Consider the following 22,677-nt stretch of genomic DNA (forward strand, 5'->3'; position numbering starts at 1 on the left):
ATGTAAATGCACATATAAATTTCTTCAGAAAATGCAGGTTTAGATCGACCAAAAAGGTTGAGCGACTTTCACGTCAGCAGTGCAAACACTAGTATTTTTCTGGGTCAACAAGGCTTCAAAATAATGGCCATTTTTACAGCCCATGTGATGAATGTTATTTTGCAGACTGAGGATCTATTTCACTAGAATCCAGGTTAAATGACTCTCTTAGTTGCTCAGAAAGTGTAGAATTCCACTTCCATTTATAGTTTTTAAAGGAATGGGCAAGATCATGTTTATCAAAGTTGGTAAATCTGGCCTCAAATCCTTAGCCAGGCCTGGTAAATAGCTCAAAGTATTTAATTCACAGCTATCAAGGGTCCCAGATGCCAGAGGCTAAGCACTGATGTGGACTCCAAGATCACTTTGATATAATCCAAAAGTGATAAAATCTGTTACAAAATCATTCCTCCATTGAGCCATCACTCTTCCGTGTGAAGTAATAGGTCCCTACGGTCAGCTGACTGCTCTTAAAAAAGTATCTTGAACGACTTGTGCTTGGGAGCAGATGCTGTTTATAATCTTAACAACTGGTGTCATGATGTGATCTAACCCTAATAAATGTCCTGCTGGTTTATGATACAACAGGAATGCAGAAACAGAGAAGTTAGCCTCCTTTACTATGCTTAGTCATAGTGGGGAGTCGGTCTGTCACAAATACTTTTTCAGTGGCATTTATTACAAATGTCAACACATCACACTGTTGTCTTCAAGAGCATAAAAAGTTGCTAGGACATGGTAATAAAATCCACTAATTGGTCACACTGGATGGTGAGCCATTTGAATGCACATGATCACAGTTGAGATCTGTCCCTATTATAGCACGCTTTACAGTTGTGCCACTTGAAAAAGACTATTTGTTTTTCACCAAATAAAGAGCTGTTCTGTAAGAAGCTTCACTTTCAGCTCGAGTCTTTGAGTTTACTTTCAGCCTGCAGCTACTGCTACTTACACTACTAAACACTTGGAGTAGGAGCAAACTCAAACACAATTTTAACTTTTATTTTACTTCACAGAAACTGTATAAAAACCAAAAAATAGAGAATTTAAAGAGAGAGAATTTAAACATGACTGGTATTTTTATTTTTTAGAGTTTGCAGCACTGCTTTAAATTTTAGAAGCTGTTCACATCGAAGGCGTTTTCGCATTCGTCCGTGTTGTTTTCCTATGTAAACCACTGATATATATATATGTATGTGTGTGTGTATATATATATATATATATATATATATATACATACACATACATACATACATACATACATACATACATACATACATACATACATACATACACACACACACACACACACATAAATCATAATGATAACAGAAATCACCCAAATGGCCCTGATCAAAAGTTTACATACCCTTGAATGTTGGTCGAGTTGCCAGAAAGAAGCCTTTACTGTGCCAATGCCACAAGAAACACCTTGACACACCTCACAGCTTCTGGCACAATGTAATTTGGAGTGACGAGACCAAAATAGAGCTTTATGGTCACAGCCATAAGCGCTATGTTTGGAGAAGGGTCATCTAGACCTATAGTGAAAAGAATACCATCCCCACTGTGAAGCATGGTGGTGGCTCACTGATGTTTGGGGGGTGTGTGAGCTCTAAAGGCACGGGGAATCTTGTAAAAATTGATGGCATGATGAATGCAGCATGTTATCAGAAAATACTGGCAGACAATTTGCATTCTTCTGCACGAAAGCTGTGCATGGGACGCTCTTGGACTTTCCAGCACGACAATGACCCTAAGCACAAGGCCAAGTTGACCCTCCAGTGGTTACAGCAGAAAAAGGTGAAGGTTCTGGAGTGGCCATCACAGTCTCCTGATCTTAATATCATTGAGCCACTCTGGGGAGATCTCAAACGTGCGGTTCATGCAAGACGACCAAAAACTTTGCATGACCTGCAGTCATTTTGCCAAGACGAATGGGCAGCTATACCACCTGCAACAATTTGGGGCCTCACAGACAACTATTACAAAAGACTGCACACTGTCATTGATGCTAAAGGGGGCAATACACAGTATTAAGAACTAAGAGAGAGAGAGAGAGAGAGAACTGGATTGGTCATAACATCATAACAGTGAAGCCACTGCGCCGCCATATTGCTATGCCCAAACATTCCAGTGTTCCTACTGACTTAATAGGAAATCATCTCATTTAAGCGAGTAAACATTCAATCACCGATTTTATATCTGAAACCTGCATGTACATCCCTACAACGCAAACACACTACACATGTATTAATTTATTTAAATTATAATATTAATTTTACCTGTTCCTTGAAAGCCTGAGAGAGTTATGTATATCTGTATCAAACAGTATCCACCTCTGACAAATTTCATCAGCAAACAGATCAGCTGAATGTAAACAAGTTCACTGAAACTGAGGTAAGATACAAACAGACATTTTCAGACTTATTTATTGTGAACATCGAAGTGTTTGTTCATAGTTACTTGTTTTATGTTGTCATCAAAAAGTGCCTTTTTCTCGCGGTCACTTGAATAAGAGCGCGCGCTCTCTCTCCCTCTATCACACACGCAGTTGGCACGCAGACAGGGAGACACGCAAAGCAAAGTTGGTTAAAATTAAACTGAAACGCTAAGTTTAAATGGCAAACGAACATGTATTTATGACATGTAACCATGTATGAATACAGAGAGCACTTCAATATGAAAACAAGCAAATGTTTTCAATCGCATATAAGGTGATTTAGAAATCCCAGTCTGTCTTTTTTAAAGTCCCTTTCGGGGGTAAGGACGTATTGTCACCCTAAGCAATCATATATTTCAGCTTTTCCTACTTACAATACAACTTCTGGGCAGTTTTGCCGCTTCCTTTAATGATCATTGTGCTGTTCTGATAGACTGAACACAGGGGCAGGTGAATGCTCTGACATTGCGATCCGTGTACATCTTCCTCTTAATGAATATTATCCATAACAAGCAAATTAAAGATTAAACATGATAGCCACTAGAGGGCGAAATGCAACTGTCATATCCGCAGGTCAGATATGGTGAAACGGGGGCGTTTTCCCTGTCAGTCATTGATGCTCTATGACAGTTTGGGCATACAAAGATGGCCGCTCGAACACTTCCGGTGGATTCACCTCCTGCAGGCAGTTTACCGTTGCGTCAGCGATCCAGTTCTGTGATGTAAACATGTACTAGACGGACGTTTTAGACTGTTGCGCTGCATCTCGAAAGAACGCCATGTTTTTAAGATGTGTTAAGGTAAAATAACTTCACCTGTTAAACACGCATCTCAAGACACCTGCGTTCAACTAGCTTTTTTTTTTTAGCTTAAAGTATGCATTCTGTGTGAATGGCTCCTAAGGTGTAAAATTTAATTTATGTAAAATTATTTAAAAATGCGTTCTATCCAAAGTTTTCCTGAGCAACCACAGGGTGGTGCCATGATGATTCTATTTGCCTGTTTTCTGTTTCTGGTCTTGAGACATAATGCAAATCTAAACAAAACGAGCGATCTAGATGAAGAACAACAACCATTCAAGTGTTATTTTGAGTAAAAATGTATTTCAGGCTCAACTTTTGCAGTTGTTGGCCATCATAACATCTAAAAGTAGTTAATGATATCAACGTAACTAAATTTGGACCATCGCTTCATGACATCTACAACAAAACAACAACAAAAAAAACGGTCATCTCAACTGTGAAGTATCGGCACTATAGAGCCACAAGCTTTTTTGACAGTTTTTACAAATGTAATACTTTAAACATCACATTATCTGCTAAGAATATATGCCGATGTGGGTGAAAACACGGGTGACCAGAAATTGTAAACAGGTGAATCGTGGAACACTTCTGCATTCAGGAAAAATGTGGATAGGCCTTTGAGGCAATGAAAGTTTAATTCATGTCTTAATCCTCTTTCTTTCTCCCTACATGTTCCTGTCCATGAACCAGAACACCAGTAAAGATGTTTACGTGCAGAGCAAAATCAGGGTAATAGGCAAAAATCTAGGTGTACCTATGGTTTTTTTTTTATGACCTTTGCCTGATTAAGGAAAGCCGTTTAAGGCATTTACATGACCTTACACATTGTTGGCTTTTTAACCTAACTGGTGTAAGATTGTGCATGTAAACACACTCATTGACAGGGATTTAGTTGCTAAAGGATGTCAAGTTCCTACTTGACAGCAGTATCCAACTACACTGCCTGGCCAAAAAAAAAAAAAGTTGCTGTTTGGAATTAAAATAACAGTTCACCCAAAAATGAAAATTTGCTGATAATTTACTAACCCTCAGGCCATCCAAGATGTATCGGAGTTTCTTTCTTCATCAAATCAGAATTTAAGACTTTTAGGATTGCATTCCTCCTTTAAACAATGCAAGTGAATGTCCTCCATTTTTTGAAGGTCCAAAATGCATATTTAGGGTGCTTCAAAATAATCCACACGACTCCAGTCGACAAATAAAGTTCTTCTGAACCCAAACGACTGATTATTGTTAGAAACAAAACAATACTTATATACTTTTTAACTACAAACGTTCGCTTCCGTACATCTCTGTGACACGCACTCATGAGAGGGATGACGTAAGCTCATTGGTAAGGTCACGCGTCATGTGAGGAGGAGGCAGGAAGCGTGTCATTGTTTACAAGAGAAGGAGCGCTGTACAAAAGTTGAATCGTCTTTGCTGTAGATTTGTATTGGTCGTTTGACGTGTGTATCCTGGATGCTTCAACCTTCAGAAACCCCAAAGAAAATGCACGCCGGGAAAAATATTAACTTTTCATCGATTGCCTATACATGATCATGAGTATTGAAGCTCTGGCTTATTGAGCTGAAGCTGGATATCAGTACATTCTCTCAAATATTGGAGGGTGTGCAGTGAACATTTTACTACTGAGGATTTCAGACCATCGAAAGAAACAAAGGGTTGATATCTAAATTCATCGGCTATGCCCGTGATGCATTTCCAGCGAGCTCAGGTATGTGTGAAATGTTGTCATTGTCACGCCTCCCTCGGGCTCTGCACCTCCCACAGCGCTCTGCTCATCACTCGATTTCTAATTCACCGCACCTGCACTCAATTCACTCGCTCATCACTACCTGCATAAATAACTCACCTTCATGCCACTTCACTGTCAAGTCTCACACAAAGGACTCGCAGTGTTTATTTACCTGTCTGTTTTTGCTCTTGATCTTCGTCGATATCTGTTTAGTGCTTATCCTACTGTTTTGCCTGTTACCTCTTCTTTAGTTTGTGAAGCTTCTCTTCTTTGTGATATCACCTGTACCATTGATCTCACTGTGTAAACCCTGTAAAACCTGTGAATCTCAGTAAACTCTCTCGCACTTGGTTTCACTAACTACAACTTGTGTGGCTTAAATTCCTGACAGTCATATAGCCTATATATTTCTGCTAAAGAAAAAGCACAAGTAGATAACGCAACGGCATTGCTCCGAAATAAAGGATGGTTATTTACTGCAGTAATGTTTTTTTTATTATTATTTGAAAATTATTATTTATTTTTATTTTATATTGTTTTGAAATTGTTTTGGACTGTTTTGGTTTGTGAACGGCACTTGGTCTCTGGTCTGTGCAAGTTTCTCTTGTAAACAATGACGCACTTCCTGACTCCTCTTCCACGTGATGCGTAACCTTAACAATGAGCTTATGTCATCTCTCTTATGAGAGCGCGTAACAGAGATGTATGGAAGTGAACATTTGTAGTTAAAAAGTATATAAGTATTGTTTTGTTTCTAAAAATAATCAGTCGTTTTGGTTCAGAAGAACTTATTTTGATGCACCCTAAATATGCATTTTGGACTGTCAAAAAAATGGAGTACATTCACTTGCATTGTTTAAAGGAGGAGGCCTGAAATGAAATCCTAAAAATCTTAAATTCTGTTTTGATGAAGAAAGAAACTCAGATACATCTTGGATGGCCTGAGGGTGAGTAAATTATCAGCACATTTTCATTTTTGGGTGAACTATTCCTTTAAATAAGCAGATACTTAAGAGCCTATGATTGGATCATTATTGCAATGATTAATATGTTTCAGCTGGCAGTAATTCTTAATCTCTAACTAATACAATGTGTAGCTTAGGGCTGGGCGATATGACGATATATATCGTGGTGACGATATAAAGTGTCAATTGATAGAGATTTTGCTATATCGTGTATATTGCGATATGTAAATATCCATTTGTGCAGCTTGGGCTAATCTATCAGTGGGCAGGGCTTCACGTGAGACTGAGAGAATCAAAGAGACATGAACAGGGTTTTTCCGGCATTGAAAATTTTTCTGCGGCCACCCAAACAAATTTAATGACCTTCATCGCGCTCTCATATGACATGCAAATGTTTCATGTGACTGTGGCGCACGCTGTCTCTGGAGCTCCGAAGTGCACGAATCCAGCAGGCTTTCTGATATTTGTGCTCCAGAGAAGGGAGAGCTCAGAGTGGGATCACTCATGCTACTCAATCATTTTGACCCAGGAAAACCCCTAATTGTGAAAGAAATCTCCACAGAACGGGACGACTCCCAAACAAGTCAAGAAAATGAAGAGGAGCCTGTTATTAAAACAGGTGCAACATGGTGTACAGAGCAGAAAAAATTATTCTGCAAACTGTTTCATACAATGGTAATCACTCGTAATACAAGCAATCTGTTTTACCACCTCAAAATGAAGTAGGGGTGGGTAAAAATATTGTTTTTCTGATTAATCACGATCTTCATTTGAACAATCTCGATATCGATTCTTTAATCCCAAGATCAAATCTTTCACTCAGTGCGCAACCCTCTACTACAATGAGAGAAAATCACTTGTATTTGCAACCAAATTTCTAAAGACTAAAGTGAATATATTTGGCAACTGGCTGGTAAAGTTTAGTCATGAAGTGTTCAGCAGCGAGATCCTTTCACAGCGTGTTGACAGTAAAAGTTGTTTCGTGTGATGTGTGTTCAAGAATAAGATCCACCCAACACATTTGTCATTGAATACTGTCTCTCTTAATACCCTTTCTCTTCTTTACAGTCAGTTGTTGATAAAAAAACAACTAATTTTTTTTCTATTCTAATCATGCATCGCACAGATGAGAAAGCCATTCGAGTCCTCTCTAGTTAACATGCGCTCATTTAAAGGCGCCGTTTACAGAAATGCCGTTTTATTTTGTTAGACACAGTACCAGTTTTAGCGTGTACTCAACAAATCAATTTAAATACTTTTAAATTATGCAATTTAACGATAAATATTTTAAAATAATATATTAAATATAATATCTTATTTATTGATTGAATACGTTTATTTGTTCATTTTTCATTTATAGATGCCTCGCACGGAAGGCAGGCTGTTCCTTCAGCATTACCAGAACTCGAGAGTGGCATGGTGACAGGAAAGTCTGGATGAAATGAGATTAAATGACCTGGCCTTTATTCATTGGTCTCATTCTCACAGCAATATACACAAAAAATTATGCTGTCTGTTACAGCTCATTGCTGATGGACTGGTTGAAAGTTACATCAAACGGCAATCAATGAAAACCGACTGTTCAGCCATGCATACAGAATCAACAGTTTTGCGATTGCCAGTCTCATTAGTAAAGCAATTACACTAAATAAGAAGCAGTACTCATATCTTGTGTCTTGCTGGATGGACCTATTAGCTAAGGAGAGTAAAAAGGCCCAACCATTCATCTATCAACTAGAAGCCAACAGCTGTGAGTGTCAAGATGTTACGGTACAGATTTATGGTGACATACTGCTGCAACTGATAAAGTGGTATAATTCAATTTCTCGAAGGGAGGAAAGACTACTTTAAGCCTCAAACAATCTTCTTTCACCAAATTAACACTGCCATTTTTATCAATCTTGATGATCCCCCTTTACTTAATGTCAACTAACCAGGGAAGACAGATTTGATCCCATTATTGTCATGTAGCCTCTGGCTAAGAATACATGAGCTATGACGTCCAAAATTAGATTTCCACATCCATTCAAAAGCGAGTCCCACATAGGGTGAGAGTGAGTCATAGTTTTCTCTATTGTTTGAAACAAGAGGTCTAAAGGGGTATGATTTCAATTTTAGGTTTTGCAGTGTTTGAAATTAAGCAGCATTAATTATTCATATGCATAAAGGCTAAATAAATTAATGATCACAGTATGTTTGTGAGCCATGTAGGAACTGAATAGCTGTCAGACCAATTAATTGGCATTTCATATGGATTAACTTGTACCTTAAAAGCTTAATATTAAATGCAGTTCTTGCACTCAGTACACAGATAATGCCGCCACACAACGCATTGAACAGAAACTGCACAGATAAAATATATATTTCAGCCAAGAAATAGTTTCAACAGAGTTTAACAATCATCTTGCATAGTTTCCTCTATGGAATGCAAAGAAATAATGGGACATAGAAAGTACGTAGCCAAATCCACAGACTGCTCATGGTTATAATTAAAGTTTATGGCCTGTATTTACAGAGCTTTTATGAACTGTTACAGATCTGAGGTCAAGTTTTTCACTTTCTGTGCAATTATATGAAGAGAAATGCAATAATCACTAGCACTATTACTGGCACCTGGCCTAATTCTTGAAAGCAACCTATATTCCTAACGAATAATTAGGCCTGCTAAAGCCCAAAGTATACTTCGGTCACACGTACAGCATGCGTGAAGCAAATCTCAAACCACGCGTCTTTGAACCTACAGAGGGCACGTGCGCTTGGAGTTATTTGCACTAATTAGTGGGTCCACAAGGTGACAATATTTTGAGCAGTTGCTGTCACAAAGAAGCACTAAAAGGAGATGTAATTACTGCTAATCATAAGGAGATGACGGTAAAAACAACAACAATGGATGTGCAAGTCAACAGCGTGTGTGTGAGGAGGTCTAAAGATACCTATAACTCGAGTCTGAAGGAATACAAAGACATCTTTATGGGTCTAAACTCCTGGGTAGGGTTGCACCAGCTGTGCGTAAGGTCTCACTTAAGTTGAGACGTAAAGTTCACACTAAGGGCTTAGTAACTACTAGTTCATTTGTAACTAAGTCAGTTCTTAATTTGGTTGCACCACCTGTTCTTAAGGCAAGACTTAACTAGTAGGTCGTAAGCTCTTCATGAAGTAATGCGTAGTTGCATAATATGATGTTTACTTGTATTGATCCAATAAGCTGCCTTCAAAATTTGTACACAGAAGTGTTAAAAAGCCTTGAATTTTGTTACGGTCGATGTTCAAACCTTGATTGCTCACGTAACTGTCAGCTGTAATAAATTATATCCCCATTGAAATACGATACGTAATAAAACAAGATTTCATTAATGGTATATTTAGCCTATGTAAATAACAATATTGAATAACTGTATCTAAAATGAATAAGGGGCAATAAATAGGCTGTAAAAATAGACATTTATTCATTTTAATATCTTATATATTTTGTATATGTTGAAACTTGACACTGGGCGAAGTACACAGGAAAGTGCACCGTTAGATCAGTTTCATGCTGAAGAAGTACGTTTTTTACATAATGTTCTCTCCTGTAAATTTAAATGAGTGTAATGCAACATCATCATGTAGGCTATGTCGAAAGGACTGAAGCCTGTCAACCAAAACACGAGCTCATTGATGTCATTAAATGAGTCTGCTTTTTTATTTCATCCGTTACTCCTGGTCGGAGGCTTCCGTAAATATTTAGTTCAAACGTAGGGTTACGTTCTACCTAAGTGTAATGGTACAACACTCACATGTTTTATAGTGCGTAAATTGTGACTTAGTGCCCATTTACGCCACAACTAGGCTAAGTTGTAATGTATGTATAGCTGGTGCAACTGGCCCCTGAAGAGAAAGTCAGGTCTCATAGCAGTCACAGCACGCATGTGCCTACCGCCTGTGTATGCGCGCACAGTTATATGGAGTGTACTTTGACAGGCTTGGGTTCGACTGTACGCTTAAGTTTGTAAAAAAGTACATTTGTGGAAATATCTACAGCTTAAAGCTGATATGTGTAATCTTTCATGTTAAAATACTTTCTCTTTTCTCAGTTTAATGTGCAGAGAGTAAAGCCCTAGGTATACAGTACGTCCATTTTGATGCTACTGCTCAGCGTCTGCATACAGTCGAACACGAGCCTGTCAAAGTATACTCCATTTAACTGTGCGTGCATACCACAGGCGCCGATTTATGCTTCTGCCCATGGGTGCCCTAAAGCCCTGTTCACACCGCTAGTGACATCATTCCATTCATTTTCAATGAGAGCACAGCGACATGAGCTTTCACGACCGTTGGCAACAGAGATCGCCGTGGGGAGCGACAAGTTGAGAAAATTTCAACTTTATGCAAATGACGAGCGACATTCGCGAGCGACTGCCAATGAGAGTGAAGACAGACGAGCTTACTTCATCCGTCTCCAGGCAAGGTTAGTGTGAGATACTGGAGTCGACTCGAGTGCAGGCAAGACGGTGAAGTTAAACGTTTCTGTGAGCGATTTCACTGTTCTATATCATTTGTCTGTAACCACATACATAGTTATGGCCTAATAAAATGATACATGGAAAACCGTGTTGGCATTCTGAGTGAGTTTGATTCATATATTGATATAACGTTTGTCTTGTTTAATGATATGATGCATTAAGCACTGCTATTTAAAATGCTCTCCCCTGCAAAATGTGCATTGTTAGAGGCAAAAGAACTGATTCATTGTCAGGTTAGTATGATAAACTCACACTCTCATTGATAGTCACTCGTGAATTTCGCTCGTCATTTGCATAAAGTTGAAATTTTCTCAACTTGTCTCTTGCCACGGCGATCTCTGTCTCTGTCAAGCCGTTCTCACTGAAAATGAATGGGATGGTGTGCACATCCACTGTTGTTGTTTTTCCCTTCATCTCCTGACGTTTAGCGGCGATTACATCTTCTAGTGCTTCTTTGTGACAGCAACACTTCAAAATGTAAGTGTTGCCACCTTGTGGACCCACTAATTAATGCAAATAACACGCCTGCACATTCTAAGCGTTCAAAGACACGCGGTAGTTAACATCTGACTGAAGCATACTTTGGGCTTAAGCCATACTGTGGCTCTGTGGCATTTTTAAAACATAGGCATTTTTCTACACAATTGTGGAACTAGTACCTGAACTAAAATCAGTTTGTTGTGAAACTATACCCATTCCAATTAAATTCTGAGTGCCATTTATCTACCAGGGACCCGAAAGCAGGAACTTTATTTAAATGAACTTTGACATAAGCATGCAACGCTGTTGTGGCGGCGACACCTTAACTTGTATGGTGGAATTTGTATGGTGGAAAAACCACAAGAGCCTGAAATAGTTCCAGGATAGTTCCAGGAACTAGGAAAAGTTTCTGCATGGTTTGTTTAAGCAGTCAGACATGCAAACTTCTGGCTCAACCAATGGCAGTTGACCAGAGGATGGGGGAGGGACTACCTGTTCGGGCGAACAATAGAAGACGAGGGAAGTGTTTTAAAAAAATAAAATTAAAAAGAAATCCAGAGATTATCCAGTGTTAATTAAGTCGTTTTTATTATTATTATTTGGCTTCTATGAATAGTTAGCCTACTTAATTACCAAATATTGTTTATGACAAAACTTCTCTGTGATAAATTGGCCAACATCTCCATCCTCCACCCCCTCAACCTACCTGCCTAATTTTTCTATTATCATTTGCTCTCTCTCTCTGCACGCTGCAGGTTCTGAATAGCACACACTGAAAATCTCTGTTATTTTACTCTGTTTGCATTACAAAAAACTAGACAAATTTTTGTGTGCATGCTTATAAGTGTGTAACATGAAACTATAAAAAAGCATATTACAGGCCCACTAACACTAGGCAAGCACAGCAGGGAATAAAGATTAATATGAATGGAGATAAGCATATCATTAAAGTCTTTAAATTCAAACTATGGTCCATTATGTCATTATAATGTTTAGAAATAGTACAGACCACAGGACACCTGCACACACACTGGTGTTAATCCAATCTGTCCACCAACAAAGGGAAAGAGGTTTGACACAATTTAAAATGGGGTCACTATCTCACAGTTCACACTGGATAACTGTAACACCAACTATGAAATAACAGATTTCGAATCACATATATATTTGGCCTATTACTTGGGGGTCATGACATGCCTTTTTAATGATTTTAACATGTTTTTCTGAGGTTCACTTATAATATTATTCAAGCTGTTTACACAAAAAACATATTTATCATACAGTATATTTATAAAAAACAATTTTCCACCCTTATTCTGAACACTCGGTTTTGGTGCTACCTTTCCTGTAAGACTTGACAGTAAACATCCACTGTTATGATTGTCTCTCTGCTCTCGACTGACCTGCTTTCTTCATCTACCACAGTGTGACATCACAATGTGGAGGAAGTAGCAAACGAGTCGTTTTGGCAGCTTGGTTTCAACATATGCTTTTTTTGCAGTGAGGAGGAAGTTTTGAGTTCTGAAACTTACGTTATGATTTTATAGTACATTAACCTCTTATACTGTATGTCAAAAGATGAAGGGAAATTAGATTCTCATGTCATGACCCCTTTAATACATGTGTAACAGAAGCAATCCGAACGTGAATCATTATAAAGCTCAGAAAGCATGAAAAATTGTACACCAAAAATTGACTCAAGATGGCGGCGAGTATGGCTGCAGCGTTGCGAGCTCCGACACAACACTGTCGTTTTTTGTTTGTTTTGTTTACAATTCTTATGTTTTTTGTCTTGGATGTTGTCTGCCTTATTGTCTACGACAGACAAACACTTTTGGATATTAGATTTTAAATTGCGTTGTGTAAATCTGATGTTTATTGAAAATTGGTATATGTCTCATCACTGTCATGACTGCTATGTTGCTTGGAACTGCACCCAAGAATTTCACACACTATTGCACTTATGTATTTGGCTGTGTGACAATAAAAGTGATTTGATTTGACCATAGAGACAGATACCATCTGAACATTTCTTTCATACTCAAGTTCACAATGCTGGAATACTATTTCCAGAAATTACATCAGCAGTGAGCATAGACCTTAAGACTAGGGATACACAGAAATTTCAGCAGCCGAAAATGGCATAAAATGCTATTTTCGGTTTTCAGCCGAAAGAGAAAAAAAAACTAAAATCATGACCAAAAATGTAAACAGAAACCATTGCTTTAATATAATGCAGCATTTATGTAAAAAAAAAATTAACTTGGTTTAATTACATTTAATGTAAACAGCGGATGATTTATTATATATTGATGATAAAAAGACAGGCACACCTCTGTATATAGGACAGTCCCATTGAGATACTAGTTCTATTCTTCCAGGGAGTCTTGGTAGTATATGTGTGTGGTATGACTATCGCAGAGAAATCCACTAGAACGAGCACAACAACATAAAAGTACTCACTAAAGTTCATGAATGCAGAATGTTGTATGCATTCCGTTAGTATTTGCATTTCATAAGTAGCACATTGCCCCCCGACAGCAATAATAAATGGTGGACAGATACAATTAAAATATTAGAAATGTAAATATTTGTCCTGTTGTGTTTTCTTAAGCACTTTATTAGCACTTTGTAAGGTAAATATGTGCTTATATTTGCCAAAAGTCCGTTTTTACATCTATAGAGTTGTGTAATATTTAAAAAATATTATCCGCTATTTGAAAAGTTGTTTGAGCCTAAATGTTATGGTACTATAATGTGTGTTTTCTAAGTGTAATCAATTAGACCGTGGCATGATTGTTGGTGCCAGACAGGCTGGTTTGTCTGTAACTGTTGATCTCCTGGGATTTTCATGCAAAACAGTCTCTAGAGTTTACTCAGTATGGGGCCAAAACAAAAAACATCCAGTTCTTGGTCAGAAACACCTTGTTGATGAGAGAGGTCAACGGAATTGCCAGAATTAAAAAAACTACCCATGAAAGAAGACAATATCAATTTTCCTGAGCTGAAGCTGATGAAGGCACAAAAGGATAAATGCATAAGATCAAAAGGTCTAGGTCAGATGTAAATTACCATACTACACAAAGCTGCCCTTGACACAAGAAGCAGTGATAAACTGAGGATATCTGGGGAAACCCACTAGGAAGCAACTTGTTCCTTGATCTGTGAAAATGCCTGACAACACCCAGATCCCTCATCACTTCTCACATTCATACAGGAAAGTCATCACACAGTCTCTGTTGCCTCAAAGGTCTATAAACTGTTCTCTAGCAAGCATTCAGTGACCAAGGTGGCCATATGCAATGACATAAGCTAACATTGCTGTATCTGATGGCATTGTGGTTTTTGAGGTCTGAGGTTGGACCTTCCCAATGACTTCCAGATGAAAGGGAAACCCAGCCTGTTCCATTATTTGCATAAGGCATTTAAGCCAGAGTATCAAAGAGTGGGGAGAGCTCATAAGAGATCACCCATCTGTTCAGGGCTCATACTCCTCAACCAGGCCCTCAAGAAGAGTAAAGAGAGTTCGCTACAAAGTATATAAGGGTAGGATAACCTAAAGCAGAAATCAACAAATGCAATTCACACAAAAGCAATTTAAATACACCTCTTCTATACTGAACATGTTTTCAATTACTGAATTCAAAGTCATTTTAATATTTTTTTCTGGGGCTTAAATGTATAGCAATTCATCAGCCAATGCCAAGTATTATTTTCCCTCTGACAGTGTGCTAAACAATAGCAGCAATGAACACGTACACATATACGTATGTCTATGTTTATTACCAAACACTTATCTACAGTTGAAGTCAGAAGTTTACATACACCTTTGCCAAGTACACTTAAACTCAGTTTTTCACAATTCCTGATATTTAATCGTAGAAAACATTCCCTGTCTTATGTCAGTTAGGATCACTACTTTATTTTAAGAATGTGAAATGTCAGAATAATAGTAGAGAGAATTATTTATTTCAGCTTTTATTTCTTTCATCACATTCCCAGTGGGTCAGAGGTTTGTTTACATACACTTTGTTAGTATTTGGTAGCACTGCCTTTATATTGTTTAACTTGGGTCAAATGTTTTGGGCAGCCTTCCACAAGCTTCTCACAATAAGTTGCTGGAATTTTGGCCCATTTCTCCAGACAGAATTGGTGTAACTGAGTCAGGTTTGTAGGCCTCCTTGCTCGCACTTTCTTTTTCAGTTCTGCCCACAAATTTTCTATCTGATTGAGGTCAGGGCTTTGTGATGGCCACTCCAATACCTTGACTTGTTTTCCTTGAGCCATTTTGCCACAACTTTGGAGGTATGCTTGGGGTCATTGTTCAATTGGAAGACCCATTTGCGACAGATCTATAACATCCTGGCTGATGTCTTGAGATGTTGCTTCAATATATTCATATAATTTTCCTTCCTCTTGATGCCATCTATTTTGTGAAGTGCACCAGTCCCTCCTGCAGCAAAGCACCCCCACAACATGATGCTGCCACCCCTATGCTTCACAGCTGGGATGGTGTTCTTCGGCTTGCAAGCCTCACTCTTTTTCCTCCAAACATAACAATGGTCATTATGACCAAACAGTTCAATTTTTGTTTCATCAGACCAGAGGACATTTCTCCAAAAAGTAAGATCTTTGTCCCATGCACTTGCAAACTGTAGTCTGGCATTTTTGGAGCAGTGGCTTCTTCCTTGCTGAGCAGCCTTTCAGGTTATGTTGATATAAAACTTGTTTTACTGTGGATATAGATATTTGTCTACCTGTTTCCTCCAGCATCTTTACAAGGTTGTTCTGGGATTGATTTGCACTTTTCGCATCTCTAAGAGACAGAATGCATCTACTTCCTGAGCGGTTTGATGGCTGCGTGGTCCCATGGGGTTTATACTTGTGTACTATTGTTTGTAAAGATGAACGTGGTACCTTCAGGCGTTTTGAAATTGTTCCCAAGGATGAACCAGACTTTTGAAGGTCCACAATTTTTCTTTTTTCTTTGCTGCTTTCTTTTGATTTTCCCATGATATCAAGCAAAGAGGCAATGAGTTTGAAGGTAGGCCTTAAAATACATCCACAGGTACACCTCCAATTCAGTACACCTCCTATTAGAAGCTAACTGGCTAATTGTCTAAAGGCTTGACATAATTTTCCGGAATTTTCCAACCAGCTTAAAGGCATAGTTAACTTAGTGTATGTAAACTTCTGACCCACTGGAATTGTGATATAGTCAATTAAAAGTGAAACAATCTGTCTGTAAACAATAGTTGAAAAAATTACTTTTGTCATGCACAAAGTAGATGTCCTAAACGACTTGCCAAAACTATAGTTTGCTAATATTAAATCTGTGGAGTGGTTAAAAATGGGTTTTAATTACTTCAACCTAAGTGTATTTAAACGTCTGACATCAACTGTATGTATCCCTCTCATTTGCATGACAAACTAAAGATTTACTTATGAAACAAAACAAATAGTCTCCACAAGAACATTAAAATACTCAATTTGCAAGAAGACTATATTTTGTGTGCATACGTATAGGTGTGTATCATGAAACTTAAAAGAACAGCATAAGAATATTACAGGCCCACTAACATGAAGCAACCACAGCAGGGAATAAAGATTAATATGAGTGGAGATCAGCAGGCTTTAAATTCAAACTATGGCCCATTATGTCATCATAATGTTTAGAAATACTACGGACTACAGGACATCTGCACACACACTGCTGTTAATCCAATCTGTCCACCAACAAAGGGGGTCACTATCTTACAGTTCACAATGGATAACTGTAACACAACAACTATGAAAATAACAGATTTCAAATCACATACAATATGTATTATTACTTTTTTGCTTTAAAATTAAAGGGGTCATGACATGCCTTCTTAATTATTTTAATATGTTCCTTGAGGTTCACTTAAACTTTAAGTTATTTTTTTGTTTGTTTTTTTTTTTTTTGCACAAAACAAACAAACATATATTTGTAAAACATAATCATTTTCCACCCTCATTCTGACCCTCTGTCAGAAAAATGTATGGGTCTATAACGTGACGCTCATTATTTTTTGTCCAGATCGATTAAAATATTCAAAAATACATTACAAATGCAATTCACACAAAACAATTCCATTAATACACCTCTTCTATGACAAACACATTTTCAATTACTGAGTTCAAAGTAATTTTGATATTTTTTTCTGGGGCTCAAATGAAAAAATCTCTTAAAAGATTTCTCATTTTCATCTTATTTGTCACTGACCCTTAGATGTCACAAATGAATAGAGAAATCACTCCATAAAACCTATGAATGCCTATAATCATCTCTAAAATAAAACAGAACCATTTCATCAAGGTTACTGTCAATTTCCATAAGAGGGCAAAAGACAAATACTTCCTTAAAGGCATAGTTAATCCAAAATGAAAATTCTGTCATCATTTATTCGACCTTATGTTATTCCAAACCCTTATGACTTAGGCTACTTTCTTCCTTGGAACACAAAAGGAGACGAAAGGCAGAATGTTAGTTTCAGTCACCATTTACTACTTTAATCGTATGGAAAAACATATGCAATGTGAATGGTGACTGAGGCTAGCATTTCATTTTTTGAGAACTAGCCCTTTAAAACTGTAATATATCTTAAAACACTGTAGGGAAGGAGGTATAATCTATGGACCATGATTTAAAAAAACAAAATGGTGACAGTCTTATTTGAGAGACACTACTGGTGTATTTTAAATAAAGAGCATGTGAGTTTATGCCTACAAGCTGATCAAATAAAGTGTACCCTGGAATCTAATCTGAAAGGAAATAGCTAAAACACTGTCTCTCATCTTCCCATTCTTTGAACAACTGCTTGAGTAAATCAAAGCCTGACAAAGTCCGCTCTTCTCACACCATTATGCACTGCTTGATGAATGGCCCTATCTTAAAGCACCTTTCTAGTTATAGATCTACAAAGATCTCTTTAGGATGATCTTTTGAAATGATTTCAGCCTGGCATAGAGTGAGAAAACAAAAGCAAAAGCATATGGAGTGAAAAAATATAACAGATGCCGTTCTACTTGATGCAACACATTAAAGTAATCAAACACATGTACAAAATCATATGCCTCTCTTTCTGTGAAGATACAGGTGCATCTCAATAAATTAGAATGTCGTGGAAAAGTTAATTTATTTCAGTAATTCAACTCAAATTGTGAAACTCGTGTATTAAATAAATTCAATGCACACAGACTGAAGTAGTTTAAGTCTTTGGTTCTTTTAATTGTGATGATTTTGGCTCACATTTAACAAAAACCCACCAATTCACTATCTCAAAAAATTAGAATATGGTGACATGCCAATCAGCTAATCAACTCAAAACACCTGCAAAGGTTTCCTGAGCCTTCAAAATGGTCTCTCAGTTTGGTTCACTAGGCTACACAATCATGGGGAAGACTGCTGATCTGACAGTTGTCCAGAAGACAATCATTGACACCCTTCACAAGGAGGGTAAGCCACAAACATTCATTGCCAAAGAAGCTGGCTGTTCACAGAGTGCTGTATCCAAGCATGTTAACAGAAAGTTGAGTGGAAGGAAAAAGTGTGGAAGAAAAAGATGCACAACCAACCGAGAGAACCACAGCCTTATGATTGTCAAGCAAAATTGATTCAAGAATTTGGGTGAACTTCACAAGGAATGGACTGAGGCTGGGGTCAAGGCATCAAGAGCCACCACACACAGACATGTCAAGGAATTTGGCTACAATTGTCGTATTCCTCTTGTTAAGCCACTCCTGAACCACAGACAACATCAGAGGCGTCTTACCTGGGCTAAGGAGAAGAAGAACTGGACTGTTGCCCAGTGGTCCAAAGTCCTCTTTTCAGATGAGAGCAAGTTTTGTATTTCATTTGGAAACCAAGGTCCTAGAGTCTGGAGGAAGGGTGGAGAAGCTCATAGCCCAAGTTGCTTGAAGTCCAGTGTTAAGTTTCCACAGTCTGTGATGATTTGGGGTGCAATGTCATCTGCTGGTGTGGGTCCATTGTGTTTTTTGAAAACCAAAGTCACTGCACCCGTTTACCAAGAAATTTTGGAGCACTTCATGCTTCCTTCTGCTGACCAGCTTTTTAAAGATGCTGATTTCATTTTCCAGCAGGATTTGGCACCTGCCCACACTGCCAAAAGCACCAAAAGTTGGTTAAATGACCATGGTGTTGGTGTGCTTGACTGGCCAGCAAACTCACCAGACCTGAACCCCATAGAGAATCTATGGGGTATTGTCAAGAGGAAAATGAGAAACAAGAGACCAAAAAATGCAGATGAGCTGAAGGCCACTGTCAAAGAAACCTGGGCTTCCAACCACCTCAGCAGTGCCACAAACTGATCACCTCCATGCCACGCCGAATTGAGGCAGTAATTAAAGCAAAAGGAGCCCCTACCAAGTACTGAGTACATATACAGTAAATGAACATACTTTCCAGAAGGCCAACAATTCACTAAAAATGTTTTTTTTATTGGTCTTATAATGTATTCTAATTTTTTGAGATAGTGAATTGGTGGGTTTTTGTTAAATGTGAGCCAAAATCATCACAATTAAAAGAACCAAAGACTTAAACTACTTCAGTCTGTGTGCACTGAATTTATTTAATACACGAGTTTCACAATTTGAGTTGAATTACTGAAATAAATGAACTTTTCCACGACATTCTAATTTATTGAGATGCACCTGTACAATGTAACTTTGTGAACGCTCAGGCCAATCAGTGTGCATAAAACTGTCTTAAGAGACAGAATGCATCTCCTTCCTGAGCGGTTTGATGGCTGCGTGGTCCCATGGTGTTTATACTTGTGTACTATTGTTTGTACAGATGAACGTGGTACGTTCAGGCGTTTTGAAATTGCTCCCAAAGATGAACCAGACTTTTGAAGGTCCACAATTTTTTTTTCTGATGCCATGGCTGCTTTCATTTGATTTTCCCATGATGTCAAGCAAAGAGGCACTGAGTTTGAAGGTAGGCCTTAAAATACATCCACAGGAACACCTCCTATCAGAAGCTAACTGGTTAATTGTCTAAAAGTTTGACATAATTTTCTGGAATTTTCCAACCTGCTTAAAAGCATAGTTAACTTAGTGTATGTAAACTTCTGACCCACTAGAATTGTGATAGTCAATTAAAAGTGAAACAATCTGTCTGTAAACAATTGTTGGAAAAATTACTTTTGTCATACACGAAGTAGATGTCCTAAACGCCTTGCCAAAACTATAGTTTGCTAATATTAAATCTGCGGAGTGGTTAAAAATGGGTTTTAATGACATCAAATATTTAACAGATGTACAAAATTATATGCATCTCTTTCTGTGATGATACAATGTAACTTTGTGAATGCTCAGGCCAATCAGTGTGCATAAAACTTATAACATTTTAAATAAATTAAGAGAACAGAGATTATGGAAACTTGGGCTTCCACTAAAAGGCAGCATTCTGCAGTTCAGCTCAGTATATAATGTACAGTTGTGGCCAAAAATGTTGGCACCCTTGGTAAATATGAGAAAAGAAGGCTGTGAAAAATATATCCAATATATCCTTTTGGTCTTTCATTCAAAATATTCACAAAACTCTATCCTCAAACAGATATCAAACAATTCCAAACACAACACAAGTTTTATCAAAAAACAAATATTTTTGTCAAATATATGTGTGACACAATTATTGGCACCCTTTTATTCAATACTTTGTGCAACCTCCCTTTGCCAAGATAACAGCTCTGAGTCTTCTCCTATAATGCCTAATGAGGTTGGAGAACACATGGCAAGTGATCTGAGACCATTCCTCCATACAGAATCTCTCGCTGGTGGACTCTTCAGTTCACCCCACAGGTTTTCTTCGAGGTTCAGGTCAGGGACTGGGATGGCCATGGCAGAACCTTGATTTTGTGGTCAGTGAACTATTTTTGTGTTGATTTTTATGTGTGTTTTGGATCATTATCCTGCTGGAATATCCAACCACAGCCCATTTTAAGCTTTCTGGCAGAGGCAATCAGGTTTAGAATCCATGATGCCATGTATCTGAACAAGATGTCCAGGACCTCTGGCATAAAAACAGCCCCACAACGTTAAAGATCCACCACCATATTTAACCGTGGGCATGAGGTACTTTTCCATATGGCTACCTCTCTGTGTGCGCCAAACTCATCTCTGGTGTTTACTGCCAAAAAGCTGTTTTTGTTTTATCTGACCATAGAACCCAGTCCCATTTTAAGTTCCAGTAGTGTCTGGCAAACTGAAGACGCTTGAGTTTGTTGTTGGATGAGAGCAAAGGCTTTTTTCTTGAAACCCTCCCAAACAACTTGTGATGTAGGTGATGTCAGATTGTAGTTTTGGAGACTTTCTGACCCCAAGACCCAACTAATTCCTGCAGTTCTCCAGCTGTGATTCTTGGAGAATTCTTGGCCACTCGAACCATCCTCTTTCAGGCCGATTCGTAACATCTCCAGTTGATTGGCACTTCTTAATTATTGCCCTAATGGTGGAAATGGGTATTTTCAATGCTTTAGCTATTTTCTTATAGCCACTTCCCATTTTGTGAAGCTCAACAACTTTATTCTTGGGTCTTACCCATTGTGATGGATGACTAGGAGAATTTAGCCTGTGTGTTACCTCATATTTATACCCATGTAAACAGGAAGTCATGGCTGAACAATTTCATGTGCCTTGTCACCCAGGTGTACCAAAAAATTTAAAATATGAATGGGAATATATTTCAGATATATTTTACTCATACGAATTTCTAGGGGTGCCAATAATTGTGGCAAAAATATTTATTTTTGTATAGGCAGGGTATCACAGGGAATCAGTATTTTAAGATAACCACACTTTCCTGCTGAACTCGTGACTACACACTTCAAAGCGAAATCTCTATAGACCAATTTCATCTCCTATTTAAGGACCGCACAATTTAAATAAATACCCATAACTGTCTATGAATGAACAGATCAGGGAAATAGTTCAAGGCGTTTAGATAGACTCAGATCACCAGAGGCCTTGAGGCTATTATAACTGTCAAGAAACTTATCCCAGTGATCCAAATACAGCTTATGATCACTGCCAGCGTTTTATTAAATAGGGCATTTAAAATCTCCTCAAACTTACGTGAAAACGAAGAATAAAGTAGTGGATCCCACCAGCAGCGTGGCGGCAGTGGATACCGGGATGTATTTGGTGGGTTTAAATCTTTTTCCAACGCTGTTGGGCATTCTGTAAATCCCACATTCCTCGTTTATTTGATCCCTATCGTTAGATGCATGCAAACCCGAAGACGATCCAGCACCGTTGAGCGTACAACCGGCAAAACGCGTTCGCCCCTTCACGTACACTGTTAAATCGTGATCCTTGCATACGCGATCGTGAATACGAGCGCTCGTACTGAGCCCGAAAATCCCATCCTGCTCAATTCAGCCCACTGCTTAGGTCACTGCAATGCTTGAAAGGTGGAGCCTCCGCTACGCAAATAGAGGAGGCGACACCACACTCCATCAGTGGGGCCTTCTTGTGTCTTTAGGTTTAAGCGGCATTAAGAGACTTTGGGCTTCGTGCTTGAATACTTCGCTGTGATAGAGATATTACACACGGAGTGGAGTTGAAACACAAGTCTCTTTTTATTCCAATGGAAATCAGTGCTATCAGCTTTTACATGTTTTAAAATAAACTCTTAGACCAATCTCACCAATAATATATGGTA

General features: G+C 38.2%; 1 protein-coding gene across 1 annotated transcript in view; it reads right to left on the minus strand.

Moving 5' to 3' along the window:
- The window catches only part of LOC127418614 (palmitoyltransferase ZDHHC8B-like), a 106,234-nt gene extending 83,894 nt beyond the window's left edge, over positions 1 to 22,340 (minus strand). Inside the window, exon 1 of the mRNA XM_051659256.1 lies at positions 22,089 to 22,340. Within this exon, the coding sequence (XP_051515216.1) occupies positions 22,089 to 22,192 (104 nt within the window). The 5' untranslated portion in view covers positions 22,193 to 22,340. The remainder of the gene's footprint in view (positions 1 to 22,088) is intronic.
- Between the last annotated feature and the right edge of the window lie 337 nt (positions 22,341 to 22,677).

The sequence above is a fragment of the Myxocyprinus asiaticus genome, chromosome 3 (genome assembly GCF_019703515.2).
Source record: "Myxocyprinus asiaticus isolate MX2 ecotype Aquarium Trade chromosome 3, UBuf_Myxa_2, whole genome shotgun sequence".
Taxonomy (NCBI): Eukaryota; Metazoa; Chordata; class Actinopteri; order Cypriniformes; family Catostomidae; genus Myxocyprinus; species Myxocyprinus asiaticus.